Raw genomic sequence first — 20,250 nt, 5'->3', positions numbered from 1 at the left:
TCATTAAAGCAATTTTTTTGTTCCTCTGTCCAGATAAACTTCGATGTCTTTTTCAGTAAAGGGCGGACGGGATGACTAATTTGAGCAAGGTTTGCAATAAAATTTTCCAATGTAAAGAACCGACCCCAGGAAAGAACGGAGTTTCTTTAGAGTTTTCGGAGCTCCAAGGGTTTAAATCGCAGATGTTTTACTCTCGAGGCGCGAGATACCCGATTGGGAAATAAGATACCCTAGCCAATCGATTTCTAACTTTCTAAAGTGACATTTAGGAAGGTTTATCCTAAGACTTTCATCATCCAATCGTTTAAGGCAGTTCATGACATAGCAAATTTCTTCTTCCAGAGACCCCTTGCTTACGATCAAAATGTTGTCTAAAAACAATAGGTATTCTTTAAACCAATTAAGGTATAGTTAATTGCTTTTTGAAATTTTCTTGGCATATGTGTTAGCCCGTAAAATCCTGTTTGAGATCTGTAAGCACCGGTCATTACACCACTAATTATGTTAAAGTTACAATGATTTGTCGAGGTAGTATCCAAATTTAATTGGCTGTATGCGTACTTCAAATCTAGCGTAGAAAATTAGGTTGTGTTTTGCGACGCGGGAGCTCTAATTTGCTGAGAAATGGATTCGATAAGCGTGTCAATATTTGGCATCTGACATTTTTTTGTAAATGGCTTTATTTAATAAATTTGAATCGAGTGCGAGCTTTATCGTTTAATCTTTTTTTACGGTGACCACTATTGGTGATAAGAAATAATTATCAAGGCAACTTGAAAATTTTTTATATGTTTTTCGTCTAACAATTTTTCAAGCTCGTTATTGACTTTTTCTTGTAATTTAGTTATAATACGTCTGCATTTTTGATGTCTAGGTTGAAATTCTTTGAGAAACTTAGTTTTGCCACATGATTTTTAGATCTTCCGATGCAAGATATCAGTTCTGGAAAAGTTTTTGCGATTTTTTATTTAAATTCTGGCGAAGAAGAAATGTTGTTGACCCGATTACCTTTATGAGATGTAGGTTGTGTCACTGCTAATCCGAGTTGATCAAACAAGTTACGGCCAATTAGAGATTTTAGTCCATCAGATACAACAGTGAATGTTGCTGAATCGCAAGTCCATCCGTTGCTTGTGATTGGAGATTGTATCTTTCCTTCGACCTGGATTATTCATTCGAGAAAGTCCGAAGTTACGGGGACGTCTTTTCGCTGATTCAGAAAGCGCAAGGACTACTTTGCACCACTTGCAATGCGAGTGAATGATTAAGGATACTGCATGCGCTACCGGAGTCCACGTGTCCACTAGTATTAATATTACCGATCTTGATGGCATGTTGAGGGGTTCTACTTTCTCTACTGCATTCTCGATCACCGCAACCGTATTATCCTTCCAGCTACTGTAGTCCGATTCATAGAGCTCAGCTGATTGTACCAACGTCACTGAATCCTCGGGATGCGGTTCTTCTTCCACAATGTTTACCGTTTTTTTCTTAGAGTTTTGTGGCTTTGCTTTCTTTTGTTTTCTGCAAATTTTCGCAAAATGACTTAAAAGTCCACAATTGTTACAGGTTTTACATTTGGCGATAAATTTATTACGATGATGCCGAAGCCAAATTCCTCCACAGTTTGAGCAATAGAGTGTGGAGCGGTTGTTTTGTCTTGGAAAACTATTCGGGTTTTGCCAATTCGGAGTTCGATAGCTGTTTGGGAACTGGACTGCGTTGACACTAGCCGCGACGACAATCTTGTTATGCTGCATTTAGGAAGGTTTATCCTAAGACTTTCATCATCCAATCGTTTAAGGCAGTTCATGACATAGCAAATTTCTTCTTCCAGAGACCCCTTGCTTACGATCAAAATGTTGTCTAAAAACAATAGGTATTCTTTAAACCAATTAAGGTATAGTTAATTGCTTTTTGAAATTTTCTTGGCATATGTGTTAGCCCGTAAAATCCTGTTTGAGATCTGTAAGCACCGGTCATTACACCACTAATTATGTTAAAGTTACAATGATTTGTCGAGGTAGTATCCAAATTTAATTGGCTGTATGCGTACTTCAAATCTAGCGTAGAAAATTAGGTTGTGTTTTGCGACGCGGGAGCTCTAATTTGCTGAGAAATGGATTCGATAAGCGTGTCAATATTTGGCATCTGACATTTTTTTGTAAATGGCTTTATTTAATAAATTTGAATCGAGTGCGAGCTTTATCGTTTAATCTTTTTTTACGGTGACCACTATTGGTGATAAGAAATAATTATCAAGGCAACTTGAAAATTTTTTATATGTTTTTCGTCTAACAATTTTTCAAGCTCGTTATTGACTTTTTCTTGTAATTTAGTTATAATACGTCTACATTTTTGATGTCTAGGTTGAAAGTCTTTGAGAAACTTAGTTTTGCCACATGATTTTTAGATCTTCCGATGCAAGATATCAGTTCTGGAAAAGTTTTTGCGATTTTTTATTTAAATTCTGGCGAAGAAGAAATGTTGTTGACCCGATTACCTTTATGAGATGTAGGTTGTGTCACTGCTAATCCGAGTTGATCAAACAAGTTACGGCCAATTAGAGATTTTAGTCCATCAGATACAACAGTGAATGTTGCTGAATCGCAAGTCCATCCGTTGCTTGTGATTGGAGATTGTATCTTTCCTTCGACCTGGATTATTCATTCGAGAAAGTCCGAAGTTACGGGGACGTCTTTTCGCTGATTCAGAAAGCGCAAGGACTACTTTGCACCACTTGCAATGCGAGTGAATGATTAAGGATACTGCATGCGCTACCGGAGTCCACGTGTCCACTAGTATTAATATTACCGATCTTGATGGCATGTTGAGGGGTTCTACTTTCTCTACTGCATTCTCGATCACCGCAACCGTATTATCCTTCCAGCTACTGTAGTCCGATTCATAGAGCTCAGCTGATTGTACCAACGTCACTGAATCCTCGGGATGCGGTTCTTCTTCCACAATGTTTACCGTTTTTTTCTTAGAGTTTTGTGGCTTTGCTTTCTTTTGTTTTCTGCAAATTTTCGCAAAATGACTTAAAAGTCCACAATTGTTACAGGTTTTACATTTGGCGATAAATTTATTACGATGATGCCGAAGCCAAATTCCTCCACAGTTTGAGCAATAGAGTGTGGAGCGGTTGTTTTGTCTTGGAAAACTATTCGGGTTTTGCCAATTCGGAGTTCGATAGCTGTTTGGGAACTGGACTGCATTGACACTAGCCGCGACAACAATCTTGTTATGCTGCTGGCTTTGATGTTGATTGCGCATCCCAAGTTCCATATTAATTGCTAGCTCTAATGCGTGACGCGGTTCAACTGCTTGTTTGAGGAGTTCCTTTTGAATTTCAGGGTCTATTAAGTTAGTAATGAAAACATCGGTTATCAAAGTCTCTTCTTTATTTTCGAAATCGCAGTTTTCTTCCGATTCCTTTAGCTTACCGTAGAAGTGTTGTACTGTTTCTCCCCGACGTTATTTTTGTAATCAGAAAAACATGACGGTCAAAAGTCAGGTTGCGAGGACGGATGAATGCCTCTTCCACGATCTTCCAGAATACTACGGTAGTGAGGATATCAATCGTGATATGCGGGTCTTTGCAGTTGAGAATGCGACGTCCTTCCATCTCAATGCTTAGATAGAGTAGAGACACGGTTTTGCGGTCCGCAAGTGGCCAAGGTTTGTCGCCACACATTATGCCGACTTCAATTAGACGTTGGCATTTGTTTTGCCAATTCATCTTTTGTTGCGCGTTGCGAGAATTCCTCTCCCTCTCCAATTGTGCGGAAGAGCCGACTATAGTTTCCTCGTATATTGGTTCGAGGGGAAGGTCCACCATCTCGGGTTTGCGTTCAAGTAGCGCATCGAGAATGATGTTCTCTTTTGCCAATAGTGCCAATTTATATTGCACTTGCCATTTCTCCCAGCGAAGTGGAGGGTCGAGTGTAGATTTAGCACAGAAAGCGTCTATTCCGAGAAGCGTACGCTTAGCTGCTAACTGCGCCCTGTCGTACTCTATTTAAATAGAGTAGCTGCGCGCGATGTGGGTGCGTTTACTATTGCTTAAATTGCAATTCGCGGAGCGAAATCTTGACTTGAGTATTTTGTGCTTACTCGGGGTTACAAAGAGAATATTTCAACTAGTATTGAATTGCGAAACTTGAAGAATGAACTGAAGTGCTTATAAGCAAATCTAGTATGCGTGATCAGACATGTCTGATCACGAAGCGAGAAACCAAGAAAGAAAGTATTGAACTGATCATAAGATGCGAAGTGAACAAATATGAACTAAATGATGAAGGGCAAATAGATTAAACTAATTTAAGGGCATCATATAAAAATGTACTGCATCAAAAAAATAACAAAGAATGATATCCTTGTGTATCACAGCTGTGAAAGGCTTACGTTTTGTTGATTTAACAATCAACTCTCTGTTCATATATTGCCACCAGCAATGTCTAGCCTTAAAAATCATGCGCCAATCACCCGGGTGGTTAGCGTGGATTGCATCTATGAGGGCCTCTTGAAAGATGTTTTGGGTTGCTATTTTGTCGTCAATGCAGAGGAATACGGATCCAACATGCAAGTCCCGCCATTACGATTGCAATTATAGGTTGACTTCTTTCAATTGCTCCTCTTTTTGTTTAGGACGTGATCGAGCACTTCTTTTGACCAGGCGTTTTTGCTAATAAGTGAGGCTCTAAAACTCTTACTTAATTTTTCCCCACTACAGTGTTGAAAGTCGGAACTCAATGTCTATTGGAAAGAGGTCTTCTGATATTAGACAAGGCGACCGCCGAATTGGCTGATGGAGGGTTTGTGACAACGGATGAATTCCAAAATTGGACTTGTGTTGCTGCTTTCTTGTCTTTTTTCGACTTCACAGCAACATTATTGATCAATTGTGTTTTAGAACTCCAGGAAGACACCTTATTTCGACTAGCGAATGGGGCAAAAAGCAATGAGTTCACTTTTGCTGTTTGATTTTTACAAATTTGTTTTAAAATCTTCCTAATTTGCGGCATTTTATTCTTAACGAGTTGTGTTTTAATATAGATGTTTTTAAAATGAGGTAAAAATCCTTCTTTTTGATGTTTTTGTTAAAAGTAATAATTTAGCTGCATGACTTTTTTCGATTTAGCTGCATGACTTTTTGATCAGCCAATGCTAATAAATAGTTTAGAGAATTGTGTTGCTTTTGTTCTTTGATTGCGCTATCAGCTGTCATATTGTACACTTGATTACTTTTTGTAGATTGAAATGAATTTGGTGAATTCTGCGGCTGCAAAGCGCCCGCTATTGCTTGCAACCGGGGTTCGGATTCTTTTACGTCTAATTTGGCTCATTTGACAACGTGTGCAATTGAGGCTTGTTCATTTCGCTTACGAAGATCGCTCGTGAGTTACACTCCATCGCTCGCGATGCGTGCGTTTTGTCCAAAATGCTGAATGTGCTTCCTGAATCAACTAGTAGTGTAAGGGAAATTTTGATTGGCAAGTTTAGGGGCTGAGTTTTTTCGACACCATTATTGATTGACGCCACCATGTTGACATCTCCACTGCTATAATTTGATTCACAAAATCTGTTAACTGGTGACGAGATTCATATTTACATATTCGTCTGTTGGTATTTCTTCTGCCAAAGCACCTACTGTTTTTTATAGTTCGAGACATTTCTTTGTTTGCGTGGTTTAATACAGACTTATGCGAAGTGGTTCAATAAACCGCGGTTGGTGCAATATTTACCAAGTGCAATAAATTGGTTCCCAATCAGTCCGTTGCTTTTGTAGTGATACGCTGGAGTTCGAGTGTTATCCTGTTTTGGAAAATAGCTTGTAATTTACCAATTTGCAGCGCGAGAGTTATTTGAGTATTTGATTGCGCTCTCGCTTTCCGCGACCAATTCTTTCTTATAAGCTTGGATTTGGTGTTGGTTTCGCATCTCAAGTTCCATATTGATAGCTAGTTTATAAGCTTCCCTGGATTCCGCCGTTTCTTTTAGCAACTCTTTTTGGATTTCTAGACCTAATAGATTTGTGACAAAGACGTCTCTGGTGAGTTTTTCATCTTTGTTTTCGAAATTGAAGTTTTCTGTCAGTTTTGTAAGTTTTTCCACAAAAGTACTTGAATATTTCGCTCCTCAGTTGCTTTGTTATGAGAGAAACTTGCCTGCCAAATGTTACAGTTCGTGGTTTGAGTGACCAGAAAAGATTCTGCTGTAGACAATGTTTCTACCATGATATATGGGTTCTTGCTGTTAAGTATCTGTTGACTCTCCATTCCGATGCTCAAGCACAGAAGGAAGGGGGTATTTCAATCTGCGATTTGGCAAGGCTTGTCATCGAACATTCTGCCAACATCTATCAAGCGTAGGCATTTGTTCTGACAGTTAATTTGCTGCTTGGCGTTTTGGGCGATTCCTTCTCGTTCAGCTTTATACGAAGCTAAGATCGTCTCCTTGTAAATTGGTTCTAGTGCCAGTTCCACCATTACGGGTTCGGAACAAAATAGGGTATCCGATATGCTTTTTAGCTTACAGGGCTAGCCTATATTGCACTCCCCATTTTTCTAGCGAAGAAATGGGTCGAGTCGGTATGTCCAAAAACCCGTCAATACCCAGAGGGGTTCGTTTGCTTGCTGTCTGCGCCATGTCGTATTTTCTGAGCTTTTATTGGCCTGAGTTTTTCGGCGCGAAATTAAGAGAGGAATTAAATAACTGAATTCAAATTGAGGGTTGCAGAAAATCTTAGGGTGATGAATCTCAGGTACTTGTCAACAAAGTCTATTATTGAACAAAACAATTAATCATGATGCCGAAAGTGAAACATGGACAAACAGAGAAAGACTCAGACAGCGAGAAAGGAAAAAAATGAAAGGTGAGTTATATGGCAATGAATGGCAAAATAGTTTTTAACTAAAATAATACCTCATATTAATTGCACTGCTCCAAATTAATAGATGATGTACACGTATGACAGCAACCAATGTTTTCTTTGCGGTTGGTGGGGCCAGAAGGATTGCTTTCAAAACATTTTTAGTACATTTAGCCTTTCATTGATTTTGTTTATATTAATTTAAGGAAAAAATCAACTCAGGTGTTTTTGATTTTTTGAACGATTGGACCCTTTTTCTTGAACTTTGCGTGATCGCCATTTTTCGACAAATCCTGTAGTATAATCCTTCTTCCGTCGGAAACTTGCAAGATGGCAAGATTCTGATATCAACTTTTAAGGCAAAAATCCGTGTCAAGAAATGAATCCGACGTTAATCAGTAATTTACATACAGGCAAGATCAATTGTCACTTTGCAAGATCATGTATCATCAATTGTTATATTGCAAGACCCTGCATCATAAATGACTATATTGCAAGATCTTGCACTATAATTGGCCGTATTCCACAAATCTTAGTTGGATATATTGCAAGTTCTTTCTTGATAAATAGATATATTGAAAACTCTTGCATTATAAATGGCTATATTTCAAGATCTAGCTTGATAAATGGCTATATTGCAAAATTATATGTCATGAATAGCTATTTTGTAAGATGTTGAAAAATAAATGGCTATATTGGAAGATCATACATCATGAACGGCTATATCCCAAGATGTTGATTCATTAATAGCCGTTTTACGAGATGTGGCATGGTTATGTTACAAGATTTTGGATAAAAGTAATGCAGGAAGATCTTTTTTTATGAGATCTTGTACGATCTTACAAGATGACCATTCAAAATTGACAGGGTTATTCTAAATAATAAAGTTGCTCCTCATATTGTTAGTAGCTTATTTAAGATAGAAAAACAAATTTTTACGTGAGCTTAAATTTCGGCCGCAATTTTGTTAGCGTTTTTGCACGAAAACGGCAATTTTTGCAAATTCAGTTATTCTCTACTCACTTTCAGCGAAAATATCTCTTTATTGTTCGAAAAAATCTTGAAAGTTTGTCGAACATTTTAGTGAGAATTCGTTGCAGACTATTTTTGGAACTCAACTTCGCTGAAGTTCTGTTGAAGCTTTTGTGAGTTTGAGAAACACATCAATTATTAATATTCAAAAGTAGAAAAAATTAAATGGGTTTTAATAATTTGTCGATGAGAGGGTCGGAACATTATGCGCAAAAGCACACTATACGAGCCAGATATTAAGCTTTCTTCTTTTTCAGATATTAAAAAGTAAAATTCTAATTTTGAATTATAAAAAAGTTCTTAGCAACTCCGTTTGATATCGATATTGCACATAATTGATAAATTATCAAAATAAGACAAAAATGACCTCTGCTAGCTATCATTAACTCTCGTTTCGGCGTGAATAAGTTCATTTATGGTTGTCGGAAAAGTTGTCGATCTTTCCATTCCTCTTGCAAAAGCTTCCTTTAATTCTTCGTCTTCGAAACAATCATCTTCAAGGTAATTTTCATCGTAATCATTGATTGATATGATCGATTGCGAATTTTGGTCGTCTGTTATTTCCGAACTTATAGCTTCTGAAACATTGACTGAGAAAAGCGCATTCGAGTTTGAAATATTTGCTTTTTGTTGAAAATTTTTGGCATCATTTGAAATTTTTGTGGTTTGTTGTGTTTCGCAGACATTTGCGACCGATTGGCAATTTGTAGGTAGTTGGGTTGTATTGTAGTTGGCATTTGAGTTGTAATTACCAGGTTGGTTAGTCTCGTTATGATTAATTATAATAGGATCGACTGCTAATTGTGGTAACGATGCCGACATATCAATGGAGACACTGTTTAACATATTGGCCGAATTTGGGTTGGTCGAAATGCCCCATAAGTTTAAGGGTTTTATAAGACTCTCCGGAGGCTGAGGTTTAATTCCAATTTCTTTTTTCCTAGCCGACAGTTCGCATTTTGGCAGCAAAGACGAATTGTTGTCTGTTTGTTCGAAAGGCGACAATGATGGCGATTTCGTTTCGGCTATTTGGTCTTTCTGTTTGGTGCAACTTTGGTCCATTTCGAGCAATAAATTATTGTAATTTGATAATTTTACAGGTTGTAAAATTTTCGAATTTACTGGGATCAAATTTGAGGGTTTTGAGAGCGCGGGTTTTGAGGGTACGTTGTAGGTAGTTTTGGTTAGTAATTTTGGCGATAAATTTTCATTACTATCTTCATAATTTTGAACTTTCCGTCTGATCTGCGGAGTGACTTTTTCGCTTTGAATTGTTTGCTGAAACACAAATAATTACAGCATAAAGCCATAATTGAAAACTAAACAAAACGTGAGAAATTTGTTTCAAAAGAAAATTTGCACATGGTGGGGATACAAGCAAAAATTCCTCTTCGGTCTGTCCGCCCCAAAGTCAAATCAGGGAGCATAAATTATTTAATCACGCCAATATTATGCAAGAGCTATTACCATTAAATGGACAGTGCTTTTTAGCATAAATCCTATAAAATCGATTCCGCGAAAATAAAAATTAATAGTCAAAAATGCGAAAGGAAATTACTGTATTAATAGTTTTTATGTATATAATTTGTGTTATGCGTATAAATGAGGGAAAAACCGTATCAAACATTTAAACTATATAGTTGATCAAGTACTGGACGACAGACGCAAACTCGTGGCAAAAATTTGCGTTATTTTTGGCAAAATAGTTCGCCTATTTTTGATCACCTATTTAGAATGATGTAAACTTTTTCCTTTTTTCTACTTTTTTACGCAGCCACATATATTCTCTACAAATATAGTAAACAACTCTGCTTCTGTTCCACTAAACTCAACGTCGTTTAATTTGTACTCTTATTTGGTTTTTTAATCCTTGTGCACTTTATGCAGTATACCTTCGTAACGCTATTTTTATCGCAAAAAAATATTGAAAAAAATGTGTTTTATGCAATATGCATTGAAAACTGACCAATGAGAAAGCGGGTCATTTTCGCTCATTCTGCTAGACGCCGATTCGGCTAGATGTTTGTGCTGTTTTTACAGTACCACCTTGCCTTAAGTGTTGTTACAGTTACTCACTTAAACAAGCAAGGTGTTTTCCCATACCCTCCATAACAGCGTGTTTAGATTGCGGAAATGGGGGACCTCTTGTTGACGACCAAAGGGAGACAAATTACTACTTCCAAGGAGAGGGGAAATGAGGAAAGATTGAAACAAGAAACGAGGGAAAATTAGAAGAGAGAAGGGGGAGGGCAGTTTGGAGTTTGGAGGTCGGAGAGGTGGAGGTGTGCGTTTGTGTGTGTGTGTGTGTATGCGCGGGGGGGGGGGGGGGTAAGAAGAAGGGTAGGGGAGGAAGTAGGAGGAAGTAGGAGGGGGGGGGGGGGGTTGACATCAGACAATTTGAACAAAATGTGTGAAAATAGATAGTGTCATGCTGACATATGATCTTTCTTTAGCCTTTTCTCTCATTTCTCTCTGATCTCCGACGTCGCTTTGACCACAAAGTATTAAGTCCCGAGGGAATCAAATGATTCAAAAACTTTTGAAACGGAATTTTGTTAGTTCAAAGTTTTGTACTAAAAGGGAATTTGAAAGCACTTTGAAAGAGTGACGTTTGTATTGAGTTGTTTGATTGCTCTGGGAAAGAGTGAATAAATGCCAGACAATTCTTTGTCAAGTCCCAATCTTGAGCAATTTTAATGATTTAGCTGTGAATGGCTGTTTGAACTGATATTAAAATTGGAAATAAAACGAAGTTGCATCAAACTCTCAAAAAGAGCCAGTATTTTGTAAACATTAGAATCAGAATATTAGAATCTTTAAAAACCGAACTTGTTATAAAATGTGTCTAGAAACTGCAAGAAGCTGCCTTGTTTAATATTCGTGTCGCACACTGAGGCAAAATCATACAGCAAAAGAAAATCAGACGATGTGCTGGAAAGCTGCGTTGACGAAAAAAAGAGAAAGCACTCTCAACCTTGCTAAGAGAAACATTTGACTTTTATGCCGTTAATTTTCAGTGTTGAGGATATGGAAGCCAGAGAAAACAACAAGTCCTCGAAAGATAGGCGGACAGGCTCGCTATTAAATGCGACAAACCATATAGCACTATAGTGATCTTGTTCAAACTGAGATTGAATCTCGCAATCTTAACGACATCAAATCTATGCATAAGAGGAACTAAATCTAAGTTTTGCTATGAAGATGGATCTTTCATACTACAAAATAAGAGAACTTGATATAGAAAAAAAATATTAAACAGTTTTTGGGAAGATTGGAAATAGTTGGTTGATTTAAAAATTAATAAACTTTGAATTAACTTGATTGTATGATCACTGATTCGTTCTGAGTTTATATGAAACTGGAAAAAAATTCAAACAGTATACCTTTAGGAGTAGCAGAATTTATACTTTACAATTTTAACATGTACACAAAAGTCACCGTTTTCGTTTTCAGTACCTGAAAACTGAACTGGTTCTTTTCAAAGAAGTTTTTATTGTTGTTGATCAATATTTCTTGATATTTGATTTTGAAAAGTACTCACAAAAAATTGACACCCATAAATCTAAAACTACAGCAAAAATGAAATTCACTTTAGCTCAATTTACATAGTTCAATCTCTAATACTTTACTCCTTAGGTTGAAATGAACTTTAACTCATGCAGACTCATGAAAAGACTTTTGCTCGACCCATGATTTGAGAATAAAGTTGACCTGGTAAAAAACGACCCATGAAAAGAGTTTTTCTTGACGTATGATTTGACCTTTGCTCGACCCAATTTTTCCTCCTCAAAAATTTCAGGAAAAGTCCAGAGCCCTAGTTTGGTCGAGCAAAACTCCAGCTTTACTTTTTAGGTCGAGCTATTGTCCAGGGTGACAAAATTCAGGTCGAGCAAATGTCCACGTGATTAATAAAGTCTTGCAAAGTTCTTTTCATAGCTCTTTTGGGTCCAGCATGGTCTAATAATACCCAATTTTGGTCGAGAATGGTCTTTTCATAAGTCCGGGTCTGGACTAGGGCAATTTGAGGCCCTGCGGGCAATACCTGAAAATTACGTTTGTTAGGACGAAAATTCAAATGATCAGATGAAAAAAAAAACGCGCCTAAAGGCAGGTAATATATTATAAAAACTCAAAGCCTGAGCTGAAAGCAGTGTGAATCATATCGACAAAAATGAATTTTTCCACTGATTGCTAATGTTTCTCTAGATTTTTTTTGAAGGTTGCCCCTTTTTTGGTAGGATAATGTGTAGACTAACTTACCTCTCCGTCAGGGTCGACAAAGTTTGTGTCAGATTCAAAGCCCCGATTGTCACTTGTGGTATCCCGTTCCACGTGATCAACTCCACTCAATCGCTTTTCCACATTCACTCTCCTCAATTTGGGAATGTTCAACTTAGATGAAGATGACAGACGCAAAAGGGGCGAAGTGGGCGAACAATTTTGGGCAAAAGTGGTGATTAGAGTTGGGCTATTTTGGCTTGTAGGACTGTTTTGAACGGACGTTGAGTTCTCCTGGCGTGTTTGGCAGCAATTATTATCAATTTGGTAACAACCTTTCAAGTCAAGTTCGTGTGTTGACAAATTACATCCTCGTAAGTGCTGTAAAGTTGTGACGTCACTAGTACTCGCGCTATCTGTATTTTGTATGGCTCTACTTACATTAGTAAGTGCAGTTAAACCATAAGTAGCCTCTAATAATTCTGGGTTCGATTTTTGTAGTTCGGACAAATTTGTCCCCGCTGTGGCATATTGGCACTGGGGATCGTAATTTTGCTGGAAATTGCAGTTTCCCCCCGCGTTATTCCCACTTTTTTCATCAACTCCGGCGTTGCTGGCACTACACCATTTCTGAGTATAACCTTTTTGGCAAGTTGCTGTATCTTTGGTAAATGGAGAGCGTGCTTTATTACCTGCGTCGCTACAAGGGTGATCGGGTTTTATTGGGGCGTAATTTTCCCCCTCTTTTGACCAGCGGCGCCCGTTGCTAATTTGTTCCACGCAGGCTGAAAAGTGGGTTTAAAATGAGACTGGGCAAATATTGCATCAATCACTGGCCAGGTAAAATATGGATGGGAACGCAAAATGCGTGATATTAATACCCCCAAAAGTAAAAAGTAAATTAGGGTGTGACGCGTTTAGGGTGGGTTTAAAATTGATAGCAGGGAAAAGAGGGAGGAATGAATATAGCCGTAAACAAGTTATGTAAAGTGGCGGAAAGTGGGCGTTGACGACAAATGGCGTGTTCTTGCCCGTGAACGGTTGTGTGTGTGTGTGTGTGTGTGTGTGTGTATGTGTGGGTGTTTGTGTGTGTGTGTGTATGTGTGGGTGTGTGTGTGTGTGTGTGTGTGTGTGTGTGTGTGTGTGTGTGTGTGTGTGTGTGTGTGTGTGTGTGTGTGTGTGTGTGTGTGTGTGTGTGTGTGTGTGTGTGTGGGTGTTTGTGTGTGTGTGTGTGTGTGTGTGTATGTGTGTGTGTATGTGTGTGTGTGTGTGTGTGTATGTGTGTGTGTGTGTGTGTGTGGTGGGGGGGGGGACGGTGGGCTAAATTTTATTTCTGGTCAGCCACAGTAAATAGAGGTTACATAATGACCTGTTTTATAGAATATTAAATATTCATGATGCTATTAACCTTATTAACCTGGTTAGCCTATTTAAAAATCAATATCACGCGCATTGGGATGCAAAAGCAAAGTCTATTTTCCCATTTTGACTACCTCCTCTTCTCTTTATTACGCAGGTTTAAAAAAACCCGCATCCAATAATAAGTTAGTGGGGGTGCAAACCTGTATTTCAAGTAATTGAAAAAGTGAAGCTATATAATTTTTGTGAAATATTAGGAGCAACTTCTCAACTTTCATACCAAAATGTGGCTCTTATTATTGTTAATCGGCACTTAATAAGTTTTCATGCAAAAAAATGCAAACCATAAAATAATATATATGAAACGCCCCACGTCAAAATTAGTATTTTAAATGTAAATTCTATTTTGGAATAGAGCTTTTTTTAGTATTATCAAATTTCTTCATGAATATGATGTAACATTATTAAAAAAACCTAGAACAAAATCAACAAAAAACTAACCTTCGAATTTATTTACGTCACGTTCGTTAGCAGAAGAAACGAAATCTTCAATATTTCGGTTCAAATTTTGTTCACTTCCCGTGCTATCCTCGTTTTCTGCAGATAATACCACTTTTCCCCCCACAATTTCTGTATGTACCGATTGGTTCAGACCACCTTGTCCTTTGTTCAAACTCGTACAACCGTCAAATCCAATTCCTTTCAAATTATTTCCACTCAGTAATACCTCTGGCTCTACCTGGGCAGCTGAACAATTTCTATTTTCATCAATGAAATCTTCACCGTGTCTCTGTTCACGTTGTAATAGTGACAAATTACGTTTTAAATCACAATTTCCAGTTGAATTTTCAACCTTTTCACGCTTGTAACACGCTGAAATTTGCTGATTAAACTGCTCTGTGGTAAAACACGGCGATAAAGAATTTAAATGGTATTTACTTTCTTCAAAATCGATGCAGTTTTTGCTGTTTAAATTTGCTTCGCTGACTTTTTTGTTCAATTTTGATTCGTTTTGCGGTGAAGAGCCTTGTTGAGTCTGTTGAATTTGGGAGCTGAAATAAAGAAAAAAGACTGAATTCTCAATTCCCTCAGGGATTTTAGGGGCTGTTTAAATTAGTCAAATCGTATATACCTATATCTGAACGCCTTTTGACTTTTCCTGCCTTAAAGTTATGCAGTATTTTACTAACAAAGCTAGGTAGATTTTTAATTTGAATGAAATAGCACTTGATTTGACCACCGTTGAAAAATGTGAAAAAAAAAACGAAAGTAGATTTTATGAGCAGGTTTTGTTTGAACGTGGAGCTACAAAGGAAGTATATAGATGAATTATAAAAGCCCTGAAGCACGATGAATACTCATAATTAAAAGGCGAAGTACGCCTGCCCATACACAGGCACTTCAAAGGGACATATGGATTCGTTTTATGATTATTTTTATTATCAAAAAGTAGGGAAGTTCCAACCCATAAAAGCAAAACATCAGTAGTGAGAGGATATTGGGTATTTTTGACGCATGGGATGAATGAAAGGAAACAGTGGTTTCATAATATAGCAGTTTTGATGACGTAAATTCTTTTCAACACTTTTTAGCGACATTTGAGGTCATGGCATCAAAAGCGAAATGTCACAAAAAAGATGGTTCCAAACTAAAATTCGAAGTTGTATACCAAGAGTATATGCGAACTAGGCATTATTTAAAAAACATGGTGAAATTGAAAAAAAAACTGACATAAAAACAGAAAATTTTTTTTTAGAATATCAGAAATGTAGTCCCTTACCTAATTGGGAATGGCCTCGGAAAACCTTGAAAAACGATCTAATTCGGAAGGTAGTAAGTCTCCGGACCAGGCCATTTACTGATTAACTGCAACATTTTACTGCATTAAGGCAACTGCTTAAAAAACTATAGAAAAAACTGAAAAAATCTATAAGTGCATACCTGTAAAAAAAAGTACAAATATTTTAGTACGATATAACTTTCTAAATACAGTAGGGTACCAAAAAACTACAGACCGCATAATTTCTGCTTTTAAAGCATGATTTGGGCTTCATAAGCAAAATTTGCGCCAAGGCGCGAAAAACGTGTAATCGTTCGAAGTTTTCTGAGAAATTTAAATTCTCATTTTCTTCGCTTAAACAGAAAAGATGATTAAACCACTTTGTTCTTCCACATTTTGCCAAGTTGTTACTCTACCAGATGTCGGATTTTCGTAGACAAAAGTACAGAAAGAACTAAACTTCAAAGCAGGAACCGATAAACAATATGCGTACAAACGTCCCCTGGAAAATATCAGTTTCGGGGACAAAAAATTCAGCGGAAGACACACAAATTTGTCACAAAAATCCAAAGAAAAGGAATTTTATGATGCTTAAAAAGATTTCAAAACGACACTGGAGCTTATCATAGTGATTCACAATGCGTTCTCTTGCTACGATGCATTTTTCAGAAGTACACTTGGAAAAAAAAATTGTTTTCATTTCCAAACACGCTGTAAAAATTTCAGTTTGAAGAAAAAGAGCAATTGTTTTTTATTCAAATCGGTGTCTCAATCTGTTCAAAAATCCTTTCTTTTTCTGGCAGAATGTTGTTTTTACTGAGGAAACTCGAGTTCGCATCTCTAGCGGCGGAATTGATCAAGCTTTGCAATGCAATTAAATGGACGAAAAATGCTTGTTATGTGTCCAAGGTTGTCGGTTTGTTAGAAAATTAAAAAAATTTTGCTAAGAAAAAAGTGCATTTTCAGGACCTTATTGTTCAAAAAGTTAATGCTCCTTTGCATAAAACAAAATTTATCGGCATTTTTGTTCCCGAGAAGGTACTGGAATGGCTGGCAATCATCCAGAGCTAAATGCTATTAAAAAGTTATGTGCAATTTTGAAGCAGCGATTATGAAAAAGGCAGTTTTTTGTCAAAGTTTTGGAAATGTGGAACAGAATTGACTCAGATGTCGCGGGAAACCTCTATGAAAATTATGAGAACCCTCCAGTGGGCGTCAAAAAAACTAAAGCTGTAATGAAGAGTTAACAGATAACAAATTTGAAGCCAAGATACTTAATTTTTTTTTGGGTCTGTAACGCTTTTTAACAAATCGATAGTTCGATAGTGTGTTTCTCAAAAATATATCAAACACCTACATATAACTCTGAAAATTGTCTACTGAAAGCAAAAACCTTAATAATTTTCTAGTTACACGCTCACACCAAAACAATTGTTCCAAAAACATTAAAGTTTAGTTTTGAACAACAAATAATATTCTTGAGAATAGCAATTTAAAATGGATACCAATTAGAACAAGGGTTCACAAGAAAAATAAGAAAATGTGCAACGAGAAAGTTTCCCCTAATTGGTAAAATTTTTCAATTAAATTGGAAACTGGAAAAAAGCGTCAAATGCAATAAAAAGTTCATAAAAAGTAGCTCCAATTTGCATAGTAAGCCTGGCAAAAACATATCCCAAACGAACTACACTAAATATTCGGGAAAAAACTACCGCCGAAATCAGAGTCACACTGAACAAACTGCATTGAAAAGGATGTATGTAAACCAAATTTTTGGTAGCTTAACAACTGGTTTCTTCAAATTTTGTGTTGTTACCCATTAAAAACATGTAATCTCGCGCAAACAGAAACACCACTTCCATCTATCTTCTCCCAATTTTCAGAGTAGTTGAAACAAAAAAAAATCATTCACAAAAGTTGATTCCACATTCAGTGAAAGTTGACGTCACTAATTCAAACAAATGACAAGACTAAAATGAAAAAAATGACGTCACTAATTTAAAAACAAAAAATGACATGACGTCATTCATTTAAAAATATGACAAAAATGACACTTGATTCCACATCCAGTGAAAGTTGACGTCACTAATTGAAAAAAATAACAAAAAAATGAATCGACCCCAACAAAGTGAAACGTTACTAAAGGATTAAAACTTCACTGTTATATAAACTCTTTATATTCCATTAAGTTGAATAAATGATTCAAACGAATAGGAGAACTTAGCTGAAAGATTTCAGAACAATTAAATTGTGTATAGCCTTAGCCTGAGGTATAATTCAAAATTTTTTTTTCAATAAAGGTTTAGTTAAAAGTTGGATGACGAAAAGTGTACTATTGAACGGAGAGAAAAAGGATAAAAAAACTGTTTTGAAGTTGTTTTGTCGATATCAGTGAAGACAGACTAGTAGCAAACAATTTTACATTTCCACGTTTATGGTATTTGTTGGCCTCCCTCAAGGGAATGAATGGTTAAAACTTTTCTGAATATAAAATAAAAAGTTAAAATAAAAATTTTCATTAAAATGTTTGGTAGAAAAGGTTTGATTTTTTCTCTCATGAATTTTGTGACGGCTTATTTGAACGGAGATAACAAAAAATTGAACAATTACGTTGTCAGGAGAAAAGTTGCTTGAGTTTTTATTTATTTGATTCTTTCAAAGTTTTGTCGCATTTTTAGAACGTAATTTCTATCATCTTACACCTTAAAAAGCTCATAAAACTTGCTCAATTGAAATTTCTTTCTGTGAAACTGATTGCAATTCAGAAATGAAACTTGTTTGTTAAAAAAGTTGCAAAAGCAAATACTGAAGAAAAATAACTAGCTTTAAAATTCAGATGATTTTGCAGGTAGAAAAAGCGTTAGTGAGCGTTGAATTGAGTTTTGACATTTTGAAAAAAATAATTCTACTTATTTCACTTTGTATCTGAGAAGTTAGTGTACTTTATACTGAGAAATTTTTTAAGCAAAACTGGAAGAGAAATGCACAAAATCAAAGGACAGCATTGAGCAGTAAGTCAAAGAATATAAAAAAACTCGGATGATAAACTTTGAATGTTTTCATGTTTTTCCTTATACCAATACAGCAGCCCCCATTTTTTTCCTCTATGAGTTTAATTTTGAGATGTTAGATTTGGAGTTTGATTTTGCGAGTTGGATTTTGAGTTTACAGGAAAAAATTAATTTTCAACAACCACTGATATTGGAATAAATAAAAGAGAAAAATCATTGGAATGAGGACAAAAAATGGAGGACAGTTGCAACATGTTGTAAAAAAATGGGGGACTTTCACAACTGTCATTTTCATTCTTTTCATTTATCACATAAAAAGACCACACAAACTTAGTTTCTACTAGCCTCGGAAATTAGGAAAACAATGGGTAGAAAGGAAAAAGAAAAAAAACAATTATATTGCAAATAAGAGTTTTGCGTCACTTGGTTCTGCAGCTCATAAAAATCGAGAAAAGAAGAAAAATCCTATTTTTTTCCAAATTTTACACCAAGATGCGACTAGAAAATAAGAAATTCCATTACTTCGTGATGCTTTTCTGTTCACTCAGCGAAAAGCAACTGGACAAAATATCACTAAAAATTGTTCAAGTCGATAAAAGTCATAAAGAAAACAAATACACGTATAAAAAATTCAAACTGTTTTAGTTGTAATGATTTAAGAAATAGAGAGCACAAGAAAATTTAAAGTTTTGTCTGTAAACAGCAAACTTTCGAGAAATTGTTTTAAATGATCAAAGATTCTAAGAAACTGGATACCGTTATAAACCAAAAAACTGAAAAAAAAAATAAAAAACCAAAAAGCTAAAAAAGAGCAACTTCACGCTTTAAAAGCTGACATCTGAGAAGGTAAAAATTTTAGCCTCCCAGTTTAGGAAATATAAACTATAGCCCGTTCCCAAAAACCCTAAATAAACCATAATATATGTGGGCCTAAACTTTCGTCGCGACAGTGGACAGAATGAGGATGGAAACCAATTTTTCATGAAAAAAAATTTTTCAGATGATTTTTGTGAGGGTTTAGGTAAAATTAGGGTAAGTTGAAGCACGGTAAAGACGCTAAATTCTCAGACAGCTTAATTTTGTTTTGCCATTTTTGTCTCTTTAGAGTGACACTGATGCCTTTAAAAATATTGGATATTTTCTATTCCCCAATGTTTTTCTTCACCCCAATTCAAATAAGGCTTGGCCGTAATAATTATGTGCCTGGTTGGGGATAAAGAATAAATTGGCAATCTCACACGGCCGTAACGACTATAATTATAAATAGTCATATTGCATATTCATGGGGGAGAAGTTCGTTTTCAAAACCATAATAGTACAAGGCAAGGGGGCATCTCACATCATAACCCCCGTTTTATCACTTTATAACACTCATATAACAAAGAGCCCCCCCCCAATAAGTGAACATACCATAATGGGGCTATTATTTAATGAGAAAGATCCAAGGAAAATTTACAGAACATCAGTTTCCTTCAGAATTTTCTTATTTCAATTGATCTTCAACTGAAAAAATTTCTATACAAAATGGCTCCTGCTGTACTTTTTTTTAAATCTGATAACATCAACTCTTTTTCGTTCGGATCTTTTCCGTTTGTGCCCCCTCCCCCCTCCCAGCTTAGTGGGTGCATATTATTTGCACACCCCAGACACACGTGCCATATCTTTACATAATCATTTACCAAGTAATGACACGTGCTCTGTAACTGGAGGAGCATAACGTACTGGGGGGGGGGGGCACAAACGGAAAAGATCCAAACAAAGATACAACATATGACATGAGTTCTCTTATTCAACAATATGTGCATATATGGAATAAAGTACCGGAATAACAAAAAGAGAGAAGAATTAGATAGTGGGATCTGGTCTGTTCTGCCCCCCACCCCCTTAGTAGGCTTATATCTCTTGCGCCCAAGTGCACATGCTATTTTTTTAAACATAGTATCGTGCTATATAATAAAAACAGAATAGATCCAGAT

The 20,250-nt window shown here is 36.4% G+C and overlaps 2 protein-coding genes across 2 annotated transcripts in view; both read right to left on the bottom strand.

Moving 5' to 3' along the window:
• Positions 1-20,250, bottom strand: part of LOC142343283 (apoptosis inhibitor 5-like) — a 283,681-nt gene that overhangs the window by 110,787 nt on the left and 152,644 nt on the right. The window lies entirely within an intron of this gene.
• On the bottom strand, positions 8,175-15,176 carry LOC142343124 (uncharacterized). The gene is made up of 4 exons (XM_075394812.1): positions 15,170-15,176; positions 13,985-14,587; positions 12,167-12,909; positions 8,175-9,184 (listed from the first exon to the last, which is right to left on the bottom strand). Exons 1-4 carry the CDS (start codon positions 15,174-15,176, stop codon positions 8,279-8,281), a joined length of 2,259 nt encoding a protein of 752 aa, XP_075250927.1. The 3' UTR covers positions 8,175-8,278.

The sequence above is a fragment of the Convolutriloba macropyga genome, chromosome 7, assembly GCF_964194025.1.
Source record: "Convolutriloba macropyga chromosome 7, txConMacr16.3, whole genome shotgun sequence".
Lineage (NCBI taxonomy): Eukaryota > Metazoa > Xenacoelomorpha > Acoela > Convolutidae > Convolutriloba > Convolutriloba macropyga.
The sequence above is the reverse complement of the archived record's forward strand: the minus strand, read 5'-3'. Positions and strand labels throughout refer to the sequence as shown.

What these genes read in the sequence shown, in the direction of transcription:
- LOC142343124 (XM_075394812.1), bottom strand. An exon ending in TGACGTAAATAAATTCGAAG is followed by an intron (nt 12,910 to 13,984) that starts GTTAGTTTTTTG and finishes CCCACTTTTCAG; the next exon opens with CCTGCGTGGAACAAATTAGC. An exon ending in TTGTCGACCCTGACGGAGAG is followed by an intron (nt 9,185 to 12,166) that starts GTAAGTTAGTCT and finishes TTTGTGTTTCAG; the next exon opens with CAAACAATTCAAAGCGAAAA.